At 42.4% G+C, this 25405-nt stretch overlaps 1 protein-coding gene across 9 annotated transcripts in view; it reads right to left on the reverse strand.

Annotated features, from left to right (window-relative positions):
- Nucleotides 1-25405, reverse strand: part of MAP3K13 (mitogen-activated protein kinase kinase kinase 13) — a 193653-nt gene that overhangs the window by 14523 nt on the left and 153725 nt on the right. For all 9 annotated transcript variants that reach the window (XM_073023379.1, XM_073023381.1, XM_073023380.1 and 6 more), the window contains 6 exons: nucleotides 21154-21312; nucleotides 19050-19208; nucleotides 18006-18114; nucleotides 7275-7384; nucleotides 5050-5166; nucleotides 3963-4100 (listed from right to left, as the gene is read on the reverse strand). In XM_073023379.1, the coding sequence (XP_072879480.1) occupies nucleotides 3963-4100; nucleotides 5050-5166; nucleotides 7275-7384; nucleotides 18006-18114; nucleotides 19050-19208; nucleotides 21154-21312 (792 nt within the window). The remainder of the gene's footprint in view (nucleotides 1-3962; nucleotides 4101-5049; nucleotides 5167-7274; nucleotides 7385-18005; nucleotides 18115-19049; nucleotides 19209-21153; nucleotides 21313-25405) is intronic.

Raw genomic sequence — 25405 nt, forward strand, 5'->3', positions numbered from 1 at the left:
TGTGAAGCTTGAAGGAAGGAAAAGGAAGGGAGGGGTCAGGGAAGGAGGAAATACAGAGCTGAGCAGGAGGCTGAGTAGCAGCAGGAAGAGAAGGGCTAGTGCGGAGTGACACTGGCATTTCACTTTGATCCTAAAGGGAGGGGGTTCTTTCACAGTCCTGTTTTCACGTGTCCACTGGGCCAGTCGTGAAGATTATGTGCAAAAGAAAATCAGGGCCCTGAAGGTAAACCTTGCCCACACTGACTCCAAGGTCTGTAGGGAAACAATAACTGGTTTCTGCACTGATGAACTGATCAGGGCAGAGTCCCTAGGATTACCAGGAAGAACCACTGCTTTCTTCCTACCAGCGAGTAGCCTTACCCTTCTTTGGACCAGAAGGACACAAGTCAGCATGAAATTTTACAGATGACGGGCCCAGACTTTTTTGTTTTTAACAACAGAATCCTCTCAAATGAATTATTATGAGAAATGCAGTATATAAAACAGGTATAGTGCAACCGGTTGAAGTGGAGAGCAGCAGCCCCTCTCTGCAGGGCTCCCGGGCTCCCCCTCCTTGTCCTTTCTACCCCTGCAGTGGCCTCTGAGAAACCTCTGTACAAGCCTTTGAGTGTTCCAGGCTTCGCTTGGAAACCATAGGTACAATCCTGTCTTCACCATATGTGACGAAGAGCTCACAGCCCAGCCAAAATGGCTCATGCTCTCATAGCTCATTAGTGGTAGAATCCAGACAAAAAGTCTCGCCTAATTTTCAATCTGGTTTATTGAAGGTCAGAGTTCAAACTTGAAGGCACATACAAATCACCTGGGGAGCTTGTTAAAAATGAAGACTTTGATTTAGTAGGTCTGGGGTGGGGCCTCAGAGCCTGCAAGTATAACAAGCTCTCAGATGATGCTAAAGTGAGGCCACACATTGAATAGCCAGAGCTCATAAGTAGGCAGCAGGCAGCAGGAGATAGGTTTTTCTTCTTATACAAGAAAAGTACAGTTGAGGACTTGTCTTAGCATAGAAGTTCCAGGTATTAAGGGTTTAAGATAAGGTGGGTAAGGTATTGTCTGCTATTGGCAGCTTCCTGTCCCAGATTCAAAATTCTAATGGTCAGCTGGCCAACTTGTACTGCAGAAAGCACTTGGTTCCTACTATTACAATACCCATTTTATGGAGAAGTGCACTGAGGATCAGCGGTTATGTTGGCTTGTATCCATCACAAAGCTAGCAAATGGCAGAACTCATAACTTGAACCCAAGTCTTTTGACCCTGAGGCATAGTTCTTCCCCATTTCAAGCCTCTCCTTATTATGGGGTATTTAGGCTATCTTTTTGGACTGTACTCAGGTATGACAGGCTGGAAATGTCCATGATTGAACTTGACACTCTTCTTTTTAGTCTCTAACTAAACATAAACTGAAATCTGGGCTTAAGGATGGTTGAATGGTTTCTCCTTTCTAACTTCCTTCAAGGTCTCCAGACTTCTCACTAGGTAATCATTGCACTGTCCAAATCATGTGAAACTGAACTCCTTCAAGGGACAATCAGCTGACAGTACCGCTCTTTGCAAGTTGCCTTCTCGTGTGCAGCTAGCTCATTGACTAAGAATCTACTTGTGGTATCAAACTCCTTCAAACATTTCTCATAGCCAAAATAAAAGCAAACACGAGCTCATGTTTTAAAAAGTTAAATAGTTCTATTTTCTCCCCCAGTGCTCTTTCTTTTCACTGTAGGCAGAAGGCAGGGAGCAGCCATCGGGCAGACTCTGTCCCTATTAGTACAACAAAAGAAAAGGGGTGTTGGGATTTACCCCACCCGCAAGGATTGTGTCAGGTGGAACCTGAGAACAGTTTCTCAGAACTTGACCATTAGATGCTTGGGGCAGTGGGTAAAAGCAAAATTGGGATTGGTCCCTGTAGTTACTCATTAGAAGTTAGGTACCTATTAGTCCAGCTATGGTAGAATGACTGCCATTCTGATAGCGTCATAATACATTCTTAGTTTGTATTCTCTCATTACCTCTATTCTTACTGCATTTAGCTCACATCTCACTATTAGGTCTATACCCTAGGTTTAGGGACATTCCTTCCCTTTACATTAACTTAGCTAGAAGAGAGCCAACCCTCTGTTACTTGAGAGAAATGAGTCTCTACAGAGTTTGGTAAAGGAAAAATGAGAGGAAGAGAATTCCAAGATTAAACTAATATAAGGCAAATATGTAGTAAAAAGGGGAAAGGGCAGTCTTTTTTTAAACCATCCCAAAATACATTTTTTGAGCACCTATGATTTGATAGATGATTTCACGTTATACATACTATCTTATTTAAACTTCACAAAACTCCCATGCTAGGGTACAATGAGGGGAACCATATGGTTAGATATAGGTAATTATCAAAGCCCCTGCTTTTGTTTCCATGATGAGTGATACGGTTTGAGTCTACATTCCCCACCCAAATCTCATGTCGGATTGTAATCCCTGCTGTTGGAGGTGGGGCCTGGTGGGGGGTGACCGGATCATGGGGGTGCTTTCTCATGAATGGTTTAGCATCATCCCCTGGGTGCTGTTCTCATGATAGTGAGTGAGTGAGTTCTCACGAGATTTGGTTATTTAAAGGAATGTAGCGCCTCCCGCTTTGCTCTCTCTTCTTCCTATTCCAGCCGTGTGAAGTGCTGGCTCCCCCTTCATCTTTCACCATGATTGTAAGTTTCCTGAGGCCTCCCCAGAAGCTAAGCGGAAGCCTTCATGCTTCCTGTGTAGCCTGTAGAACCATGAGTCAATTAAACCCTTTATCTTTAAAAATTACCCAGTCTCAGGTTTTTTTTTTTTTTTTTTTTTTTTGACACCGAGTCACACTCTGTCACCAGACTAGAGTGCAGCAGTGTGATCTTGGCTCACTGCAACCTCCAACTCTCTAGTTCAAGCGATTCTCCAGTCTCAGCCTCCCAAGTAGCTGGGATTACAGGCGCCCACCACCATGCCTGGTTAAATTTTTTTTGCATTTTTATAGAGACAGGGTTTCACCATGTTGGCCAGGATGGTCTCTATCTCCTGACCTTGTGATCCACCCGCCTCAGCCTCCCAAAGTGCCAGGATTACAGGAGTGAGCCACCGCACCCAGCCAGGTATTTCTATCTTTTTTTTTTTTTTTTTTTTTTTTTGAGACAGAGTCTCGTTCTGTCGCCCAGGCTGGAGTGCAGTGACATGATCTCAGCTTACTGCAAGCTTCGCCTCCCAGGTTAATGCTATTCTCCTGCCTCAGCCTCCCGAGTAGCTGGGACTACAGGCGCATGCCGCCACGCCCGGCTCATTTTTTGTAATTTTTTTTAGTAGAGATGGGGTTTCACCATGTTGGCCAGGATGGTCTCGATCTCCTGACCTCGTGATCTGCCTGCCTCGGTCTCCCAAAGTGCTGGGATTACAGGTGTGAGCCACCAGGCCTGGCCCCAGCCAGGTATTTCTTTATGGCAATGCAAGAAGGAACTAATACAGTGAGTTTGCAGGTACTTTCCACATTATTAACAAGAACAAACTAAATGTGTGAATAAAAGTAGGCATGCATGGACTACTGTGTCATAAATCAAAAATTATGACTAACCCAATTCTGTGTCCTAGAGATCAAAAAAATAAAAAGAAATCTCATGTGCTGTAATTGTACCATTTTATCCATGAGGACACTGGGGTTGACAGAGGTAAAGTCATATACCTTATAAGGCAGGTCCAGGATTTGCATCCAGGTCTGTCTGGCCTCCAGTTTATTTCCCTTTCCATGCTAAGACAATAAATATTTATGCCACAGATGTAAAAGCTGGATTTCTAAAGTCTGTGATACTCCCTCACCTTCCTACTCTGTTTTACCTAGAGATGAGTATCTCTACACTCTTCTGATGAGCGGCCACATCCATCATCATGTGAGAATGGATTTGTAGGGGGCTTTTCCCCCATTTATCTGAATACTGTGTTTGTATAGGTGTCTCACCGTTTGGTCTGCATCCCAGATTTGTGAGGCACTCCTTTCCTTTTCATGAGTTTCTCCATGGCATTGGAGTGGATGATTGGACGAACAGGGTGTCGTTTGTAGGTGCCAGGATACTTCTTTTCCACTGCTTGCTCACGCCTGAAAAATAAACGCAAAAGCCACACCTCAGTCATTGCAGACAGAAAGGATATACAGAATATTTTCACAGGCTAATTCTACCCACAGATTCTGGCCATATTTAGCAGATACAGGCTATTTGAATAACAAAGCTGCCATTCAGGTTTAAAAAACAAACAAAACTGGCGCGGTGGCTCATGCCTGCAATCCCCGAACTTTGAGAGGCTGAGGTGGGTGAATAACCTGAGGCTGGGAGTTTGAGACCAGCCTGGCCAACATGGTGAAACCCCGTGTCTACTAAAAATACAAAAATTAACCGGGTGTGGTGGTGGGTACCTGTAATCCCAGCTACTTGGGAGGCTGAGGCAGGAGAATCACTTGAACCTGGGAGGTGGAGGTTGCAGTGAGATCATGCCACTGCACTGCAGTCTGGGTGACAGAGCAAGACTCCATCTCAAAAAAAAAAAACAATTCTAGATTCAAATTAACCTGACTTCATTCTGCTCTTCAGCTCATGGACTGACACTAACACTCACTTTCATTTCCCCAACATAATACAATGGCAGAAGTCCTGCTTATTTTCAGTAGCTGCTTTTTTGGTCAGGATTCCCAGGGTTTTCTTGCCACCATCAGGAGGACCTTACAGCACTTTCAGCAGCCAACACATTTCCCCAGGCGGCAATCGGCTCCCCGCTCTCCACCCTGTGCTCTTTTCGAAATGCGGACCCCTTCCCTATGCAGCAAATGACTGCCAAGTGCATGTTCCCCTATAACTTGCTCTGTGGCAACTCTGCTTATTTGTATACCTTGCTGGGGGCAGGGACCTGTGCATAGCATATCCTGGAAGGAATGTTGGGTGAATGAATGAAATATCTGCCAGTTCTGAGTAGCAGCAATGTGGAAGGGTAGTATGTTTCTGCTGATTGACAGACTCAAATCAGTAAGAACGGACACTGGTCTGGATACATACTTAATGAGCTCCTTCTCCCGCATTTCTAGCTGCAGCATGATGGCACTCAATTCCATGTATAAATTATTCGCCCGCTCAAGCTTCCGCTCATAGTGTTCACGAATATCCAACGCATGCCTATCAAAGAAAACACAGGGTCAGCCAGGCCAACCAACTTCCGGAGAAAAAAGTCCGCTTGATGAAATGAGAAACAGGATGATTGATCACAAAAGCATTTGCCCAAGGGCCCTCGTAGTTTAAGGTTCCCTTGTCCAGCGCAGTAACTCAGACAAAATGGAATGGGAGGTGGGAAATCTAAGCTCTCCACTTGGTTTATCCTAAAGGGCCCATCAGCCGTATAGAATAGTCAAGAGGGCCACAGATAAAAATCTGTCTATAATTTGTCACTATCTTAATAAGAATACAGTAGAAGAGACTCATATGTTAATGGAAACATACAGTTAAAGCCAACACCGTGATCACTCATTTACACTTAGCCATGGCCCAGATCCTGTGTGATACAGTGGTTGGTATGGTCTGAATGTTTGTGTCCCCCCAGATTTATATGTTGAAACCTAACACCCAAGATGATAATGTTAAGAGGTAGGGTCAGCCAGGTGCAGTGGCTCACGCCTATAATCCCAACACTTTGGGAGGCTGAGGCGGGTGGGTCATGAGGTCAGGAGTTCAAGACCAACCTGGGCAATATGGTGAAACCCCATCTCTACTAAAAATACAAAAAGTAGCCCGGCGTGGTGTTGCACACCTGTAATCCCAGCTACTTGGGAGGCTGAGGCAGAAGAATCGCTTAAACCGGAGAGGTGGAGGTTGCAGTGAGCTGAGATGGTGCCACTGCAATCCAGCCTGAGTGACAGAGCAAGACTCCATCTCAAAAAAAAAGAAAAAAAAAAAGAGGTGGGGTCTTTAGGAGGTGATTAGGTCATGAGAGCTCTGCCCTTGTCAATGAGATGAGTCCCCTTATAAAAAAGACTGGAGGGAGCCCTTTTGCCCTTCTGCGGTGTGAGGACACAGAGAAGGTGCCATCTATGAGAAACGGGCCCTCACCAGACACTGAATCTGCTGGCACCTTGATCATGGACTTCCCTAGCTCCAGAACTTTGTCCAACACATTTCTATTGTTTATAAATTATCCAGTCTAAAGTTTGTTATAGCAGCTGGAACCGACTCAGATGTGATTGTATTAGTCTGTTCTCACAGAGCTATGAAGAAATACCCGAGACTGGGTAATTTAATAAAGGAAAGAGGTTTCACTGACTCACAGTTCAGCATGGCTGGGGAGGCCTCAGGAAACTTACAATCATAGCAGAAGGCAAAGGAGAAGCAGGCACCTTCTTCACAGGGTGGCAGGATGGAGTGCAAGCAGGGGAAATGCCAGACGTTTATAAAACCATCAGATCTCCTGAGAACTCATGCATTATCACAAAAACAGCGGGGGCGGGGGGGGACCGCCCCCAAGATCCAGTTACTCCACCTGGTTCTGTCCTTGACACATGGGGATAATGGGGGTTACAATTTGAGGTGAGATTTGAGTGGAGACACAGCCAAACCGTATCAGTGATTATCCATGAACATGTCTTATCTGTCTCTCTCTGTTTTTGAGACAGAATCTCACTCTGTCACCCAGGCTGGGGTGCAGTGGCACAATCTTGGCTCACTGCAGCCTCCATCTCCTGGGTTTAAGTGATTCTCATACCTCTGTCTCCCGCATAGCTGGGATCACAGGTGTTGTGCGCCACTACACCCAGCTAATTTTTCGTATTTTTAGTAGAGATAGGGTTTTGCCGTGTTGGGCAGGCTGATCTCGAACTCCTGGGCTCAAGTGATCTGCCTGCCTTGGCCTCGGAAAGTGCTGGGATTACAGGTGTGAGCCACTGCGCCTGGCCTTATATCTCTTAATAGATTATAAGCATCTTGAAGCCAGGGACTAAATCTTACACATTTCTGGAATTCCATGGCACCTAGGACACTGGCTGAATGACTAAATAGCATTGTTTCAAGAATCTTTGTTGCAGAGACATAATAAAAGAGGATAATGGAGTTGGGAGGAAGGGATAGGAAAGAGATAAAAAGGAGGGCTAACTTTTGGGGCAACTTTTAAAGAGCATAACAATAAAACGCAGAGGTGAAAGGTGTGTGGAAAGTGCAATGGCGGTTATGAAGAGCGTGCCTGCTACCATCGGAAGACCTGGGGATGAGGGCAGGTGGGGAAGGAGGGATGAGCTGACCTGAGCTCTTCTCTGCGCCTTCGAATCAGCTCTTCATCTAACCGGTGTATACAAGTTCCTTCACTTTTGATCTTCTCAAAATGTTTCTTCACTTCCTCTCTCCATTCAGCCTGGGCAAGGACAAATTAGATTTTGATAAATTCCAAGAGTTTCAATCCCTGATATATCCAAAAAGTCACGTACAAAATTTTTCATTCCTGCATGCTTATACTGAAGAGCCTTTTTTAGAATAGATGTTCAAAAAATATGATTTGATTGATAGCAAAATATCTGCTGCTACTATATCTCCATGCCCCAGCCCATTTCTATATTTCTACTCCAATATATGATGCTGTGTTTTTCTGAGTTTTCCTCCAGCACTGACTGAGGTACATCACAGCTGGCATGCTGGCCATCACTTCTGGAATAGAAGAGTTCACTTTAAGGCAAGATGGTGGCTGAGAGAGCCTGGCCAGAAAAATACAGCTCTGATAACCACATGGAAACGCATATGTGCATGTGAGATTACGAACATGTTTTTGGCCCCAGAATTCCTCCTAGGTTTTGTTTGGGAAAGTATCTTGAGAAAATATCTAGAGTAGAAGACCCTATAGGCATGAACAGCAGGAAATGGGACTAGAAATATAAGAAACCATATGGGAATTTGGAGTTGAGGGAAAGAACAGAAAGGAGAAAAGGAGGAGGAGGAAAGAGAGAGTATGGCCAAGCAATTTAGTAGTTTGACAAAATTTTTAGAACAGGGATGGATGTCTAATACATGGTTTATGTTGTTCAAAATGTAAACTTCTTTCAATTTTCTAAACCTTCAGTGAGGTATCTGACATTCACTTAGGCTTTGAATGACTGCTTTTTTTTTTTTAAGTGTTTATTTATTATTATTACTATTATTTTATTATTGAGACAGAGTCTCGCTCTGTTGCCGAGGCTGGAGAGCAGTGGTATGATCTTGGCTCACTGCAGCCTCCGTCTTCTGGGTTCAAGTGATCCTCCTGCCTCAGCCTCCTGAGTAGCTGGGATTACAGGTGCCTGCCACCATGCCCAGCTAATTTTTGTATTTTTAGTAGAGGTGGGATTTCAGCATGTTGGCCGTGCTGGTCTCGAACTCCTGACCTCAAATGATCCACCCGGTTTGGCCTCCCAAAGTGCTGGGATTACAGGCGTGAGCCACCGCACCCGGCCCTGTTTTGTTTTTTAAAGAAAGGCACTGAATTGAATGTTTGGTCAATATGGGACAAAGATAAAGGCACAACCACAAGGTAGCAGGGGTGGGGACCAAGAATTTTAGGAAGGCAAAGGCAGAATGGCCATGAAATTATCACTCTCCCAGAAATTTACAGAAGTATTAGAAAGGACATGGAGCTTTCCACAGGGCATGAAATTTCAAGCTAATTTTACCTAAATGTTAGGGGGTAGAAAAACCACTACTGGAATGTGGCCTATAGGCAGTAGACACAGAGAGAAACAGCAAAAATAAGTTTCTTCATATTATGTATAGACTATCTTCCATCTCCAGAAGCTAATGAGATATAATTTCCAGTGAAGGCTAGATTTGTAACTAAATGTATCTAATGGTATAATCTTCTCCTAAAATTATTCTACTACCTTTAGATTCATGTTAAAAAGTATCTCTCTAGATTGTAAGGTAGCTCCATTTTGAATTTGGTGAGGAATCTCCCTATTGTTTTCCATATTAGCTGCACCATTTTGCATTTTCACCAACAGTGTACAGGGGTTCCAGTTTCTCTACATCCTTGCATATATTTTTTCAACTTAAAAAATTTAAAACAAATAATAGCAATCCCTAATTGCTATTGTGGGTGTGGTGGCTCATTCCTGGAATCCCAGCACTTTGGGAGGCCGAGGCGGGCGGATCATGAGGTCGGGAGTTCAAGACCAGCCTGGCCAACATGCTGAAACCCTGTCTCTACTAAAAATACAAAAATTAGCTGGGTGTGGTGGCACGCACCTGTAATCCCAGCTACTTGGGAGGCTGAGGCAGGAGAATTGCTTGAACCCGGGAGGCAGAGGTTGCAGTGAGCCAAGATCACGCCATTGCACTCCAGCCTGGGCAACAAGAGCGAAACTCCATCTCAGATAATAAAATAAAATAAACTAAAATAAAATAAAATAAAATAAAATAAGACAGTAGCTCTCGTTAAGTTATTATTATTACCACAATAATAGAAAGAGTATCTTTCTGGATCAAGTAAGAAGTTATTCTTAAGTAATTGTGGATTTATAGAAGGTTTTCCTCAAATTAGCTGTTTCTCATCTATTTTTATAGAGGAAATTATATTTTAATCATGCAAAAAATGATCATTCTGTAATATGCTAGATTTTCCCGTATATATGTTGAACACTGGAGAGAAGTTTCCGTTGGTTGGTTGACTTTCAGGCAGCAAATCTATCCAACAATGTCATTAGAAAGCCAAGATCCTGGCCGGGCGCGGTGGCTCAAACTTGTAATCCCAGCACTTTGGGAGGCCGAGACGGGCGGATCACGAGGTCAGGAGATCGAGACCATCCTGGCTAACACGGTGAAACCCCGCCTCTACTAAAAAATACAAAAAACTAGCCGGGCGAGGTTGCGGGCGCCTGTAGACCCAGCTACTCGGCAGGCTGAGGCAGGAGAATGGCGTAAACCCGGGAGGCGGAGCTTGCAGTGAGCTGAGATCCGGCCACTGCACCCCAGCCTGGGCGACAGAGCCAGACTCCATCTCAAAAAAAAAAAAAAAAAAAAAAAAAAAAAAAAAAAAAAAAAGAAAGCCAAGATCCAGAATACACTACTGCAGTCTATGGCCATACCACCCTTAACGTGCCCAATCTCATCAGAATACACTACTCTATTGTTTGCTAATGGCCTTTGACAGCAGCCCCTGGTAATGCTATTCTGTCTATCATCAGATCAAAGTCATGGAGCAGGAGGAGTATTTGAGCTTTAGGAGGCGAAAGAATGACAAGTGAAAGTAGTTAGACCAAAAAAGAATAAGAGTGTCAGATTTGCGTCTTGAAGTATCCTCTTTTGTGCAAAACTGTCACTGTGTCCTACTAAAATACTTCGAGAAGGGATGAGAAAAGGAGTACCTCCCTCTGGTGGTGAGGAATTTTATCTCACAGATGAGATTTGTTTTAATTCTAGAGGAAATAAGTCTCCTGACATCTAGCTTATAATTACGGGAAACTCAAGGAGAACTTTCTGAAGATTGAAATCTGTACGAAAGTAGGTTTCCAGAAAGAAGTTCCCTCCTGTGACGAGGAAAAAGGATGTATGGGAAAACCAGGTATTGATGAAGAATGTGTTTCCCCCAAGGTATCCTATTCTTGGCACATGTTAATTTTGAGTTCCATTTTTTATACTTAGAATCTTATGGAAAAGAAGTTCCAATTTGAGCTTAATCTGCAATTCAGGCATGTCTGGGCACATATGAAGAAAGGGAGGATTGGCAAGCCCAAAGCCAATTTGCACAGCTGTCGAGGAGCCTCTGAGGGAGAAGACTAAGGGTGGGAGGAGTCCTGCCTGAGCTTGACCTATAACAAAGCCATCTGCCTAGGAGTGGAGGGGCATTTCCCATCGTTTCACTACAATGCCTGAGAAACACTGGAACGTAACCAGCATTGCTCTCCTACTGTCCACAGTACTAATAAGAGCCTAATCAGTTAATAGGGTTGCTCCAAAAAATAAAAAAAATAAAAATAAAAAGTAAAGAAAGAGCTTAGTTAAGATAGAAGAGACATTACATTGTGGGTGGAAGATTTGAAAAGAAATGTGTTCTGATGGACAGCAGTCAGGCTCCGTACTATTCAAGGTGTTAGGCATCCACTGGGGGTTGCGGAATGTACCACGGATAAGTGGGGAATACTGTATAGGTGTCAAAATGAAGTTGAATTAATAGATGAATGGATAAACAAAATGTGGTGTACGTACCATGGAATATTATTTAGCCATAGAAAGTAAGGAAGCTGTGACACACGCCACAAAATACGTGAACCTTGAAAACACGCCAAGTGAAACAAGCCAGGCACAAACCAACAAATATTGTATGATTCTACTTAAATGAAATAACCTGGAATAGGCAAATTCATAGAGACCGGAAGTAGAATAGAGATTACCAGGGTGGTGGGGAGGCGGGAATGTGGAGTTACTGCTGAATGAGGTGATGAAAATTTTTGGAAACAGATAGTGGTGACAATTTCACAACATTGTGAGTGTAATTAATGCCACTGAGTCGTGCATTAAAAAATGGTTAAAATCAGTCAGGTGCAGCGGCTCATGTCTATAATCCCAGCACTTTGGGAGGCTGAGGTGGGTGGATCACCTGAAGTCAGGAGTTCAAGACCAGCCTGGCCAACATGGTGAAAACCCCATCTCTACTAAAAATACAAAAAACTAGCCAGGCATGGTGGCAGGTGCCTGTAGTCCCAGCTACTCGGGAGGCTGAGGCAGGAGAATAGCTTGAACCCAGGAGGTGGAGGTTGCAGTGGGCCGAGATCACGCCATTGCACTCCAGCCTGGGTGACAAGAGTGAAACTCTGTCTCAAAAAAAAAAATTGTTTTTTTAATGGTTAAAATGGCAAATTTTATACTATCTTTATTTTACCACACTTTAAAAAAAGTAAATAAAAAACAACAACAAAAAAGAAATTGAGCCAGTTCCAGCCTAGCTTAAGGAGTACAGGAGCAAGATGCTGGGGGTTTAGTAAAGGGAAATCAGATGGAATCAGAAAAGCCATAGTGGGGTCCAGTCCAACCCTTACTGAGCACACGACTCCTCCCCTGATGTGAGAGTCCAGCCTCTGCATATGCATCTGCTCCCTCACAAGAAGGATTACTTTCAAGGCAGCAGAGTCTAACCTCAGAGTTGGGGTGTCTCTGCAACTCCCAGTCCCTGAATTTCTGGGTGGTCACAGTGGCACTCAAGAGAACACTAGAGTGGTTCAAAGGCAGGGGGCTGAGAGAGCTTCAAAGTCAGGCACACGATCCACCTAGCAGCTGGGATCTGGAATGGGGTGAAAATGTTTTCTAAAGACTCATATCAAATGTAATTGAATACCAGGGACAGTAATTGCCTATTTGGAGAAATGGGTGATTGTCTAGCGATGAAGCGATAGCTTTGGCAGAATCTAATACTGTATTGAAATTGGTTGCTTTGTTCATCTGCTCTATATAGGCTACATCTTTACACGTGTGCTGTTGACAAAAAACGAATGACACGTTTTCTCTCAGGAAGGAGTCAGCTGGGCTCTTGGCAGCACCTCTTGACCGACAGTTTTGGTAGAAAGTGGAGACCAGGGGCTAACAACTATTGATTGATAATTGACGTTGAGAGGATCTTAGCAGGCAGGAGGAGGCAAAGCCTCAGGTACAAGAGGACTATAGAAAGAGCATGTGCCTGCCAAAAAGCCAGTTCTCCTCTACCGGGGCAGGATAAAGTCAAACACAATAGGAGTTCCCTGGCTGCCATCTTATTCATCTCAGGAGTTCATCAGAAAAAGAATCCAGAATGTAACAACTCAAAGGAGGCTTAATTCTTGTAGCTTAGTACAAAGCTACAAAAATTAAGGTGAATAATAACACCTTCATTTTTGTTTTATGCTATCATATGCAACTCAAGAATAATGACATAATGATATCTTTTTTTTTTTTTTTTTTTTTTTTGAGATGGAGTCTTGTTCTATTGCCCAGGCTGGAGTGCAGTGGCTCGATCTCAGCTCACTGCAACCTCTGCCTCCTGGGTTCAAGCAATTCTCGTGCCTCAGCCTCCCAAGTAGCTGGGATTACAAGTGCCCACCACCACCCCTGGCTAATTTTTTGTATTTTTAGTAGACACAGGGTTTTGCCATGTTGGCCAGGCTGATCTCGAACTCCTGACCTCAAGTGGTCCACCCACCTCGGCCTCCCAAAGTGCTGGGATTACAGGCATGAGCCACTGTACCCAGCCAAGAATAATGACATCTTACGATCCAACTGTTCTTGACGGTCTACAATGCATTTGCAGTTTTATCTTTTCATTTGCTCCTCACAGAAACTCTCTAAGGAAGGGAAGATATGATTATCTTCATTGTTTTGGTGAATTAGCGGAGGTTTAGTGTAACTGAGTGACTTAGCCAAGACCACACAGTATGAAGTGACAGGACGGGGTTTAGACTAAAAGTCTCTTGCTATTTGTAGTACCTCACTAGCCAGTTCATATTAGCTAGAGGTAGCCTCACTTTCAGATCCAGAGACGAATTGACTTATAAATACCGAGAAAATTCTAGGAGGTAGCAAAATAGCAGATTTGGAGCTATTTAAGGAGAAGTGAAATTTTATGTCGGGAAAAAATGTGGAAGAATAAGTGAATACGAAAAAATGCTGCTGTGGTCTGAATGTTTGTGTCCCCTTCAAATTCATATGCTGAAATCTTAACCCCAAGGGAATGGCATTAGAAGGTAGGGCTTTGGGGGAAGTAATTAGGTCATGGGGGCAGAGCCCTCGTGAATGAGAAAAGTGCCCTTATCAAATAGGCCCAAGGGAGCTTGTTCACCCTTCCACCTTGTGAGGATACAGTCAGAAGGCATCACCCAGGAACCAGAACTCAGGCCCTCACCAGACACCAACTCTGCGGGTGCCTTAGACTTCTCAGTCTCCAGAACCGTGAGATTAACTCCCGTTGTTTCTAAGCCACCCAGTGTGTGACATTTTGTTGTAGCAGCCTGAGCAGACTTAGATGCTTAATGTACTAAGTTTTCTTCTCCCCTCTTCTCTCCTCTTCTGACCTCCTCTCCTATTCTCTCCTCCTATTCTTTTCCCAAGAGAACCTTTTCTGAGTTCAATGTTAATGCTCCATGCTGTGGGTATCTTGATAATCTGGGAGCGGTTCAGGTGAGGACACCGCCTGTGGCTACTTAGCTGCCCTGCACAGGGCTCTGCACGTGGTAGGTTCTCAAAAAATGTGGGACTGACTTCAGAAGTGACATTTTAGGAGGGCTTAAGTAACATCTGTTCAGAATTGGAAGTTTTTCCAAATATATAAACTTATATTGACTGTCTCAATGGCTTGTGACTTAATACCATCATCAGAAATTGCTTTTCAAAATTATGGTATGTACAGTTTTATTGTAAAGGAAGCAAAGTTGGCTGTGCACGGTGGCTCACACCTGTAATCCCAGCACTTTGGGAGACCGAGGTGGGTGGATCACCTGAGGTGAAAAGTTCGAGACCAGCCTGGCCAACATGGTGAAACCCCATTTCTACTAAAAATACAAAAATTAACCGAGTGTGGTGGCACATGCCTATAGTCCCAGCTACTCGGGAGGCTGAGACAGGAGAATTGCTTGAACCCAGGAGGTGGAGGCTGCAGTGAGCAGAGATCACACCACTGCACTCCAGCCTGGGTAAGACAGAGCAAGACTCCGTCTCAAAAAAAAGAAAAAAAAGAAGCAGCAGCAAAGCTGTGATCACAGCCATATCTTAAAGTTTGCAAGATTTCCTTGAGAGTACTATTATTCTCTTTCATTTCACAAAAGGGTTAAGTGTTTTTTCTGAATACAAACAGAAGATATTTGAAAGATTTCTTACCCAGTGCCCCATACCTACATGTATTTGAACAGATGGGTGATAGTGCTAAGGGAATTGATCTGAATGTATATCAAAGAATGTAGGAAATGTCATGAAGTCAACCTCCTGCCTCATCTTATTTCCTCTGAAAGCAAACACTTTACTAACATAATAATTTCTTAGAAATAGGAAAAAACAATAGGAGCAAGCCTGACTACTTAAAGACACAGTTGTGGGGAGAGCTAAGTTTATGGATCACAGAGAGTGTGTTAGAACTTTGGTAACAGGACAGGAGTCTCTGATTTATCATTTCTTAGAAACTTCAATTAAACAAAAACAAAAACAAAAACAAGCCCTATACCTTTACTAAGATATTCCTCAATATCTGTCTGATAGGCAGAGTGTCTCTCTGTGTATCAGACACCACAGAAGTACTCCAAGCCTCTGGTAGGGGCACGTAGAAAAGCATATATATATATATATATATATATATATATATATATATATATATTTTTTTTTTAGATGGAGTCTTGCTCTGTCGCCCAGGCTGGAGTGCAGTGGCACGATCTCGGCTCACTGCAACCTCCGCCTCCTTGGTTCAAGTGATTTTCCTGCCTCAGCCTCCCAAGTAGCTGGGACTACAGGTGCGTGGTACCACACCTAGCGAATTTTTGTATTTTTAGTAGAGACGGGGTTTCACCATGTTGGCCAGGATGATCTCAATCTCTTGACCTCGTGATCCGCCCGCCTCAGCCTCCCAAAGTGAAAGGCATATTTAAGGACTTGTTCAGCTCCCAGGGATGATGCCTCTCCCAAAGTCCAGTACTGTTTTCATCAGATACTTTCCCGGTGGGTAAACTTATCGCCCTTCAGGGATGAGGGGCTATGAGAAGGAGGTTGAAATGCCAATTGCTAATAAAATGTCTTTTCTGAGAATGAATCTGAAATGATACTGGAAGTCAGTGGGGAGATGCGATTCACTTTACAAAATTTCATTTCTGAAGCACAATAACATTAACTGAGATAAAGCTATATGAGAAATGAGAAATTAGGTAATAATTGTGTTATGTTCCATAAGCATACAGCTATAATTCAGGATCATCACATTTATTTCCAAAGTTATAGTTCCATCCCTTTTGATATTGCCTGGGTCTGGAAGGGATAAGGGCCTTATTAAATATTCATCTCAGCTGGGCACGGTGGCTCACGCCTGTAATCTCAGCACTTTGGGAGGCCAAGGCGGGCGGATCACGAGGTCAGGAGATCGAGACCATCCTAGCTAACATGGTGAAACCCCGTCTCTACTAAAAATACAAAAAATTAGCCGGGCGTGGTGGCGGGTGCCTGTAGTCCTAGCCACTTAGGAGGCTGAGGCAGGAGAATGGCGTGAACCTGGGAAGTGGAGTTTGCAGTGAGCCGAGATCGCGCCACTGCACTCCAGCCGGGGCAACAGAGTGAAACTCCGTCTCAGACAAAAAAAAAAAAAAAAAGAATTCATCTCTTACCACCCCCTATCCACATTGATAGTGGTTAGATGACCAATCCTTATGACATTTGCAGCCTTTTAATTTAATTGCCACCAATTCTTCCCCTCTCCAGATCCATGCCCTTACAATGTACTGTAGCAGATTCTCTTGTCAAGAGGTGAAGCCTATTTCTCAGTCCCAAGAATCTGGGTTGGCCTGTGACTTGCTTGGCCAATGGAACATTAGCAGGAATAATGCAGCACAGGCTTGGAAATCACCTGTGCATTGGGACTTGCTCTCTCATTACATTTGTTACCCTGAGAACACCATGAGAACAAGCCCAAGGTGGCCTGCTGGAGGAGTGGAGGCCATGTGGAGGAGAAGCAAGGTGCTCTAGCTAATAGCCAGCCAATTGTCAGGCATGTGAATGAGACAGTCTAGGACCAGCCAGCCTCCCAGCTGACCTGGCAACTCACCGCAGGCATGAGTGAGCCCAGTCAAAGCCAGTAGAACTGCCTAACCCCAACTGCCAACCCATAGAATCATGAGCTACATATACATAAATGCTTACTGTTGTAAGTCATAAGTTTTGGGATGGGGCCAGGCAATGGCTCATGCCTATATTCCCAGCACTTTGGGAGGCCGAAGCAGTCAGATCGCTTGAGCCCAGGAGTTTTAGATCAGCCTGGGCAACATGGTGAAACCCCGTATCTATCAAAAAAACAAAAACAAAAATTAGCCAGGTATGGTGGTGCATGCTTGCAGTCCTAGGTACCTGGGGGGCTGAAGTGGGAGGATTGCCTGAGCCCGGGAGGTGAAGGCTACAGTGAGCTGAGATCAGACCACTGTACTCCTGTCTGACAGAATGAGACCTTGTCTCAGAAAATAAAATTAAAAGTTTTGAGATGGTTTGTTGTACAGTAGAGTCTAACAGATACATTAAATTATACTTATTTGGAGCTACTAGGTGACATACTTAGAGAAAAGGTTCTCTCTGGGCTGAGTTCTATCATAGGCTCATTCTGGTATTTAACCTCCCACCTCTGTACTTCAGCTTTGCTACTTCAAAGAAGACGATACTTTCTTGAAGGTCGGCAGTAATCCTAATTCAGATGTATGTACATTACAGCTTTCATATCTTCTTTTTCTCTTTTCTATTCAGCAGTTTTACCAGAAGCCACTATAAGGATGATATTCTGACACACGTTTTTTTCTTTTCCTTTTTTTTTTTTTTGAAACAGAGTTTAGCTCTTGTTGCCCAGGCTGGAGTGCAATGGCACGATCTCAGCTCACCACAACTTCTGCCTCCCGGGTTCCAGCGATTCTCCTGCCTCAGCCTCCTGAGTAGCTGGGATTACAGGCATGCACCACCACACCTGGCTAATTTTGTATTTTTAGTAGAGTGGGGGTTTCTCCATGTTGGTCAGGCTGGTGTTGACCTCCCAGCCTCAGATAATCTGCCTGCCTCAGCCTCCCAAAGTGCTGGATTATAGACGTGAGCCACCATGCCTGGCCAACACGTGCTTGTTCAAATGATTTATTAATATATGTTAAGTGCTTTAAAAACTCTAAGATGTCATGTGTGAAGTAACATATTTATTGTTTCACAATGAAGAGAGTTATATAACCATTATAACAAACACAAAAGTAACCTTCTAAGAGTTACTTTTTTTCACTGAGAGTTCTCTATCTGTTTAGTAGCACGTCGTAGAGAGTTTCCCAACTTACCTGAGACTTGAAGTAAGTTTCTTGTGGGGTGGCAAGTACATCTGCAGAGGCAATGTCTAAATGCATGAGTGTCTGCCGAAAAGAAGGTCGGTTTCGAGGTTTGCTCTGCCTAAAAGTGAAAAAGACAGTTTGTGCATTTCAGAAGTTGTGTCCAGGAGAATGAAGATTTTATTTTACTTTATGAAAAAGACTGTTTACTTCAAAATGGCTATATCTGAGTAAAATCAGCTATACTCTATTATATCAGGATAGCATAACTGAATTGTATCTCAGTACAGTTTTAACATTTCTTTAAATTTATTTATTTATTTATTTTTTCAGAGACAGGGTCTCACTATGTTGCCTAGGCTTATCTCAGATTCCTGGGTTCAAGTGATCCTCCTGCCTCGGCCTCCCAAAGTGTTGGGATTACAGGCATGAGCCACCATCCCTGGCCCTGCAGTACAGTTTTTTATTTATATTTTATTTTATTTTATTTTATGATTTTAAAGTAGAGATGGGGTCTCGCTATGTTGCCCAAGCTGCTCTTGAACTCCTGGCCTCAAGCGATCCTCCCATCTCTGCCGCCCAAAGTGTTGGAATTACAGGTGTGAGCCACCTGTAATTGTGTGCCTGGCTGCCCTGCAGTACAGTTTTGATATACTGAAGAGCAAAAGGAAAACGTAATTATGAGATACCTCTAATGATGAAATGGAAATCTAGGACCAGTGACCTATTTAATAATAGCCCATTAGGACTAGCAAAGAAATAATAGCTATCATTGGCCAAGGCCTACTATTTCAAGATAATTATACCAAGTTCTTTATTTCTAAATTTTCATTAATTACAACACAACAACTCTGTGAGTCGGTGTTGTCTCTATTTTACAAATGAGAAAACTGATATTGGATAACATGCCCAAAATTGCACAGATAGAAAGGGGCAGAGCTAGTATTTGAACCACAGATTCTCCCACTCCAAAGCTCCTATTCTTTCCACCACCAGGAGATTCACTCCAAATACACATTGGAGACCTGCCTATTGTTTTAGAGACAATATTCTTACCACGTCTGTTTCATAAGGATTTTGAATCCATCAGGGCAAGTCGAAGGAACTGGAAGGTGGAGGCTGTTGCTTCCAACACCCCAGATAATGGCTGAAGAATCTACATCTTTGTAAGGGATCTCTCCTGTCAGCAGCTCCCAAAGCACCACTCCAAAAGACCTACAGTAGCACCAGGAACATGTACAGAAGATGTTTCAGAAAGACTGATTTGTATTTTAGCTCTTTATTAATTTAAATCAAATTAGTACATATACCCAGTTTTAAAATTCTAGTATTGCTATAAGAAAAACAGAAACATCTGGGACAACTCTGGAAAAAAAAAAAAAAATTCTATGTGGGGTAATCAACACTACCAGAAATTAAAACTTGAATAATTAACTCTTATGTGTGAACAGACAACCAGAATAACGGACTGGACAAGAAATCCAGAAATAAACTAAATACATTTAGGAATTGAATGTAAGATAGAAGTGACATCACAAACCAGTGGGTAAAAATTGATTAGTCAAAAAATGTTGTTGGAACAGTTGGGAAAAAAAATTAAATCTGTAACTCACCATAAATCAAGATAAATTTCACTTGAATCAAAGATTTAAATAGAAAAATGAAACCATAAAAATCTTCTAAAAATAAGGAGTTAAAAAATTAGGAGTGTTAAACACTTTTTTTTTTTTTTTTAAGACAGAATCTCGCTCCATTACCTAGGCTGGAGTGCAGTGACGTGATCTCGGCTCACTGCGACCTCCACCTCCTGGGTTCAAGCGATTCTCCTGCCCCTCAGCCTCCCAAGTAGCTGGGATTACAGGCATGTGCCACCACGCCTGGCTAATTTTTTGTATTTTTAGTAGAGATGGGGTTTCACCATGTCGGCCAGGCTGGTCTTGAACTCCTGACCTCAAGTGATTCACCCACCTCAGCCTCCCAAAGTGCTGGAATTACAGGTGTGAGCCACCATGCCTGGCTTTTAAAGACTTTTTAAACCATGAAATCTAAAAGCCATAAAAGGAGAAATTGATAAATTAAACTGTATTTTCAAAATCTGACAAGGGAAAAAATACCATCAGCAAAATAACAAAATGTGAATTATCTACAATTTACACAAAATGTGAATCTCCTTAATATGTAAAATATTCTGATAAATTATGAGTAAAAATCAGAAAGCTGAGCAAAGATTATGAGCCATTCACAAGTAAGAAAATATTAGGGCTCTAACACATATGAACAAATGTATAGGCTTACTTGTCCCAAGAGGAATGCACCCAAGATACCGTTTTTTACCTATATGATTGGCAAAAATCCAAGAGTTTAGCACATTTTGTTGGTGAGACTGAGAAAACACTCTTAGATATTTCCGGTGGGAACATCAATTAGTAATCCCTAAGGAGGGTACTTTGGTCATGACTATCTAAATTACAAATGACCCCACATTTCTACTTTATCCTATTTACTCTGGTATTACATGCAATTTTGACATGTGCTATTATTTTGGTTTTAAGCCTAAAAGTTACTAGTTGCCAATTTTAAGGGTAGAAGAAAAGCTATTACAGGGAAAAATACTGTTAATAAAAAGACTTATAACCTCAGAAGAAATGTTATAGAGATCTTTTTTTTAAAATCATAGCCTATAGAGGCTGTTCAATAAAAGGGCAAAACAACCTCCTACATCTCAAACGTGTCTAGAGAACATAATTGTATCACAGCAAAGTACATTATTGATATGTGTAATGATGACCTGAGTCATTGAGAATAGGTAAGCTCTAGTACTTTATTCAAGAAGGTGAGAATTATGTAACACATTTCAGGAAGACTTCCACACTAAATGATCATTTGAATAAACTTTCAGTTTTCTAGAAAGTTCAGCATATTCTCTGAGGTCCCCCAAACTGATGACTTACTGAGTGAAGAGTCACCCTCATTCCCCCTAATCCTTCTCCCCATATATCACCATACTGGCAAGTACCTCAGATAATATGAGGCTGAAATCAACCAAAAGTGGACAACGCTCAAGAATATTCTGGAAAAGTAAGCGCTGAAGGAAAACAGTGCTAATAGGGCGAAAGTGGGAAAAGGCTTTTTAGTTGGCACAACTGGTGGCGCCACTCACCATATATCAACTTTCTCAGATACGGGTTCATTCCGTATCACCTCTGGCGCCATCCATGCAACTGTGCCGGCAAATGACATCTTGGTACTTTTGTCACTGAGTTCCTTAGACGTACCAAAATCAGAAATTTTTACTGCATCTGTGTGGGTCACTAAAACACTTTAAAAAGAAATAAAAAGAAAACATCCAGATCGTTAGCACTAATGAAAACCATGATTCTAAATGGCTGAAACGGAAGACTTTATCTGCTGCTTCCTATCTTGTAGTATTCAGCTTGCAGTTTCCAATGTCACTGGGGCATTGGCTATACACTAGAAATAACATCATTCATACTTGTGAGGCAGCTTAGCATAACAGGCTTTTAACGCCTAGTCTTATGCTGCCTCTTCCACTTGCTGTGCGACCTTTGCCAAGTTACTTAACTCTTCTTTTTTTTTTGAGACAGAGTTTTACTCTTACCGCCCAGGTTGGAGTGCAATGGCACGATCTCAGCTGACTGCAACCTCTGCCTCCTGGGTTCAAGGGATTTTCTCCTTGCCGCAGCCTCCCAAGTAGCTGCAATTACAGGCACCTGCCACCACGCCCAACTAATTTTTGTATTTTTAGTAGAGATGGGGTTTCTTTATGTTGGTCAGGCTGGTCTCAAACTCCTGACCTCAGGTGATCCTCCCATCTCCGTCTCCCAAAGTGTTGGGATTACAGGTGTGAGCCACTGCACCCGGCCTTATTTAACTCTTCTAAGCCAGTTTTCTCATATGTAGGATGGAGACTCTTCATTCTTATCCACAATTTGAAAATACAAAAAGTTCTCAATCAGCTTATATTTTTTTCACATGTATAAGGCAAACTCACTTTCTTCACCCCATTTTGTGTGAACAACAGGTTTTGCTGCAGATTTGTTAATGTGGTTGATTTTAGAGTACTGGTCCAGACCTCGCTGGATGTCTAAGGTAGTGCACTACCTTTCTGAAAATATCTTGCTTCAAGAGTTTTGGATAAGGGGTGATAGACCTCTAATAACAATCTCACTGAATTTTCATTTGAATTAAATGAGGTAAGATATGTTAGGCACCATTATCAATAAATATTGGTTTCCATCCTTGCTGGCTTTAGCCAGCCCACTAAAAAGAATACTTCTTTTTAAACACTGTTTAAATGATAGCCAACTAATATCATGCATGAGACCATGATATTTGGGATTCATTACATTAAAAGGCTAATATATATGCTGGGATTTCACTAGTGCTGATAAGGAAAAGCAGAAGTAAATCCAAGCTTAAGTAAATTCCATACCAGTAGTGTTTTACTTGTCATAGTAGTTATCTGAAAATGTGACCTGAGGCCAAGTGCTCGTGCCAGCCTTGAAGATGAATACAATCTGGTACCAAATTGACAACTTCACACCCTAGATCGATTTCACTTGAAACAACCTGTTCAGAACATTAGAAAGTTAATGACTTAGGGTTTCAGAGGCTTTAATGATCTAGGGACCTACGTTTAATGATGAAAGGCTTACAGGCGTGGTGGCGGGCGCCTGTAGTCTCAGATACTCGGGAGGCTGAGGCAGGAGAATGGCGTGAACCCAGTAGGCGGAGCTTGCAGTGAATGGAGTTCGCACCACTGCACTCCAGCCTGGGCCACAGAGCAAGACTCTGTCTAAAAAAAAAAAAAAAAAGAGTCTTCATCCTCAAATAGTATCAGAATTGAGGAGGCTATAAAGCAGAAAACATCTGACTCTATCCCCTTGCTTCTCCATTTGAACCAGGGATTCCTTCACATTTACCAGGTTCACAACCCCAACCCCAATGGCTATTTACCAAATAGCTCAGAGCTTACAATTGCTTTTGAATACCATCCTCCACGCCCTGGTTTTGCACCTAATATGTAAAATTTATATAACTTAGGAGTTTTGATTTAACAGTGTTAGTCTTAGTGAAAATGCATAAGGATTAAAATATTATGGGATGAGAGAATTGGAGAACTGATATCATACACCATGAAAGTGAGAGTAGGCAGTTAGCCTTAAAAGAGGGAACCTTTTCTGGGAACTTCCTCTCTGCCTCCGTTGGTGTGACAAGAGACGATGAACTTGGGAGAAGACTAGAGAAATATAACATTAGAACTTTTCTGAAATCTTCTCTGAGACAAAGATGGGGTCACAGAGCCTGCAAACTTAATGTAGGTAATGAGATCTCTTGTTATAGCAAGTCAGATTGATCCCTGTCTTCCCAAAGTCAGCTTGAAACCCAAAGAAGCCAAAGCTGCTGGAGTTGGAAGTGTTATTGTTAATAGAGGGAAAGGCTTACTGGGGTAACCCATTCACTACTCTATTCTACGGCTTCCTGACTCCTTCCCTCTAAGATTAATTCACAAGGAGAACAAGGTGGTTAAAAAGGAGACCATTCAAAGAGGCCTTCAGGTAGTTAATGTCCTTACCTGTATGCACTAAATGGCAAAAGCAACAGGGTAAGAATGTGAACGGAAGAAATGAACACTACACAATCATGTTTACTTGCAAGTAAAGCAAGGGGGAGGTTGTTCAGTCAACTAAGCACTGTAATTGCTGAGGACAATGGTGATAAATAAGAACTGTTTTGAAGTTTATAATGAAGGATTGATTTATACTGTCCATGGAGGAAAGGCAGGATTCACTGTGAATCCCTTACCGTCACATAATGAGGTAGGATGCAGCAGCCTTTGGTTCAGAAATTCTAGGTTCAAGTCCTAGCCCCATGACTTTGGGCTAAGCTCTAGTTTCCCTTACATAAAATAAGAATAACAATACTTGTTACAAATCCCACACAGTTTTTGCCAGGATCAAAGGTGTGATAATAGATCCCCCCCAAGATATTATAAACCATGAAAGCACTATGCAAATATATATATGTGTGTGTATATACAATAAATGAATATATATATTTTATTTTGATTATTTTTTGAGACAGGGTTGTGCTCTGTTGTCCAGGCTAGAGTGCAGTGGTGTGATCATGGCTTACTGTAGCCTTGACCTTCTGGGCTTAAGCGATTTTCCCACCTCAGCCTCCTGAGTAGCTTGGACACCATGCCTGGCTAAATTTTTAATTTTTTGTAGAGATGGAGTTTCACTATATTGCCTAGGCTGCAAATATATTTTGAAGAGATTAATCCTCTGCTCATCTACCCAAAATGTGATGATAAATAATAAAAATAATGTTGAAAAACAGGAGTTATACTGAAATAAATCATTTTATCAATTTCCTTCTTCATGCAATTTGGGGAACTAACTACACACTCCTCTTAAAGTGATTAGTAGCCAAGAAATCCTTTTGAAAACAGAGATTACTAGAAACAGCCCTGCTTCTCTTACATAGCCAGTGTTTATTTTTCCTATGGCCATTGTGAACCTTATAACTGTTTATTTCCTCCTTTGCTTAGACACTAGAAGCTCAAAGCCAAATGTGTAGTCCACGTCTATAGAATCTCATGGCATGTAATTTGTGAACAATTTTTAGTTCTAATGTTTTTACTTTTCCTTTGCCTCTGTTTCATCATCATTATTATTATTATTATTATTATTATTTTTGAGACGGAGTCTTGCTCTGTTGCTCAGGCTGGAGTCCAGTGGTGCGATCTCAGCTCACTACAACCTCCTCCTCCTAGGTTCAAGCAATTCTGCTGCCTCAACCTCTCAAGTAGCTGGGACTACAGGCGCCTGCTACCATGCCTGGCTAATTTTTTATATTTTTAGTAGAGACAGGGTTTCACCGTGTTGGTCAGGCTGGTCTCGAACTCCTGACCTCAAGTGATCCACCCGCCTTGGCCTCCCAAAGTGTTAGGATTACAGGCGTGAGCCACTCCACCCAGCTAGCCTGTTTCTTATTTATCCATTTTATCTTGTTGTATACATTTCTGAAACTCAGTTTAAAAAGTGTTTTGAACACGTGGAAAACAACAAACCAAGGCTTCAAATGGGACAGTCTGGCATTAACTATCTGAGGTGATAGAAGGTGAATTCTTCAGATAATAATGAATTTTGTTTCACAGTTGTATGATTTAAAAGCAACAAGAGGGAAAAGTGGTTTCAGGTACCTGGAGATATCTGCCATACAGGTAAGCAGGTAGGTCACCAATAACTCAAGAGATGCACAAACAGAATTACCCACTGTTCTGATTGAAACTGAACTAAAAGTATGATGTCTGAAAATGTCAACTGAGGTTGATAAATATTCTGTATTTCAAAAGAACAAAATAGCTGAAACATTAGCTCCAGAAC

Source organism: Chlorocebus sabaeus, chromosome 15, assembly GCF_047675955.1.
Source record: "Chlorocebus sabaeus isolate Y175 chromosome 15, mChlSab1.0.hap1, whole genome shotgun sequence".
Lineage (NCBI taxonomy): Eukaryota > Metazoa > Chordata > Mammalia > Primates > Cercopithecidae > Chlorocebus > Chlorocebus sabaeus.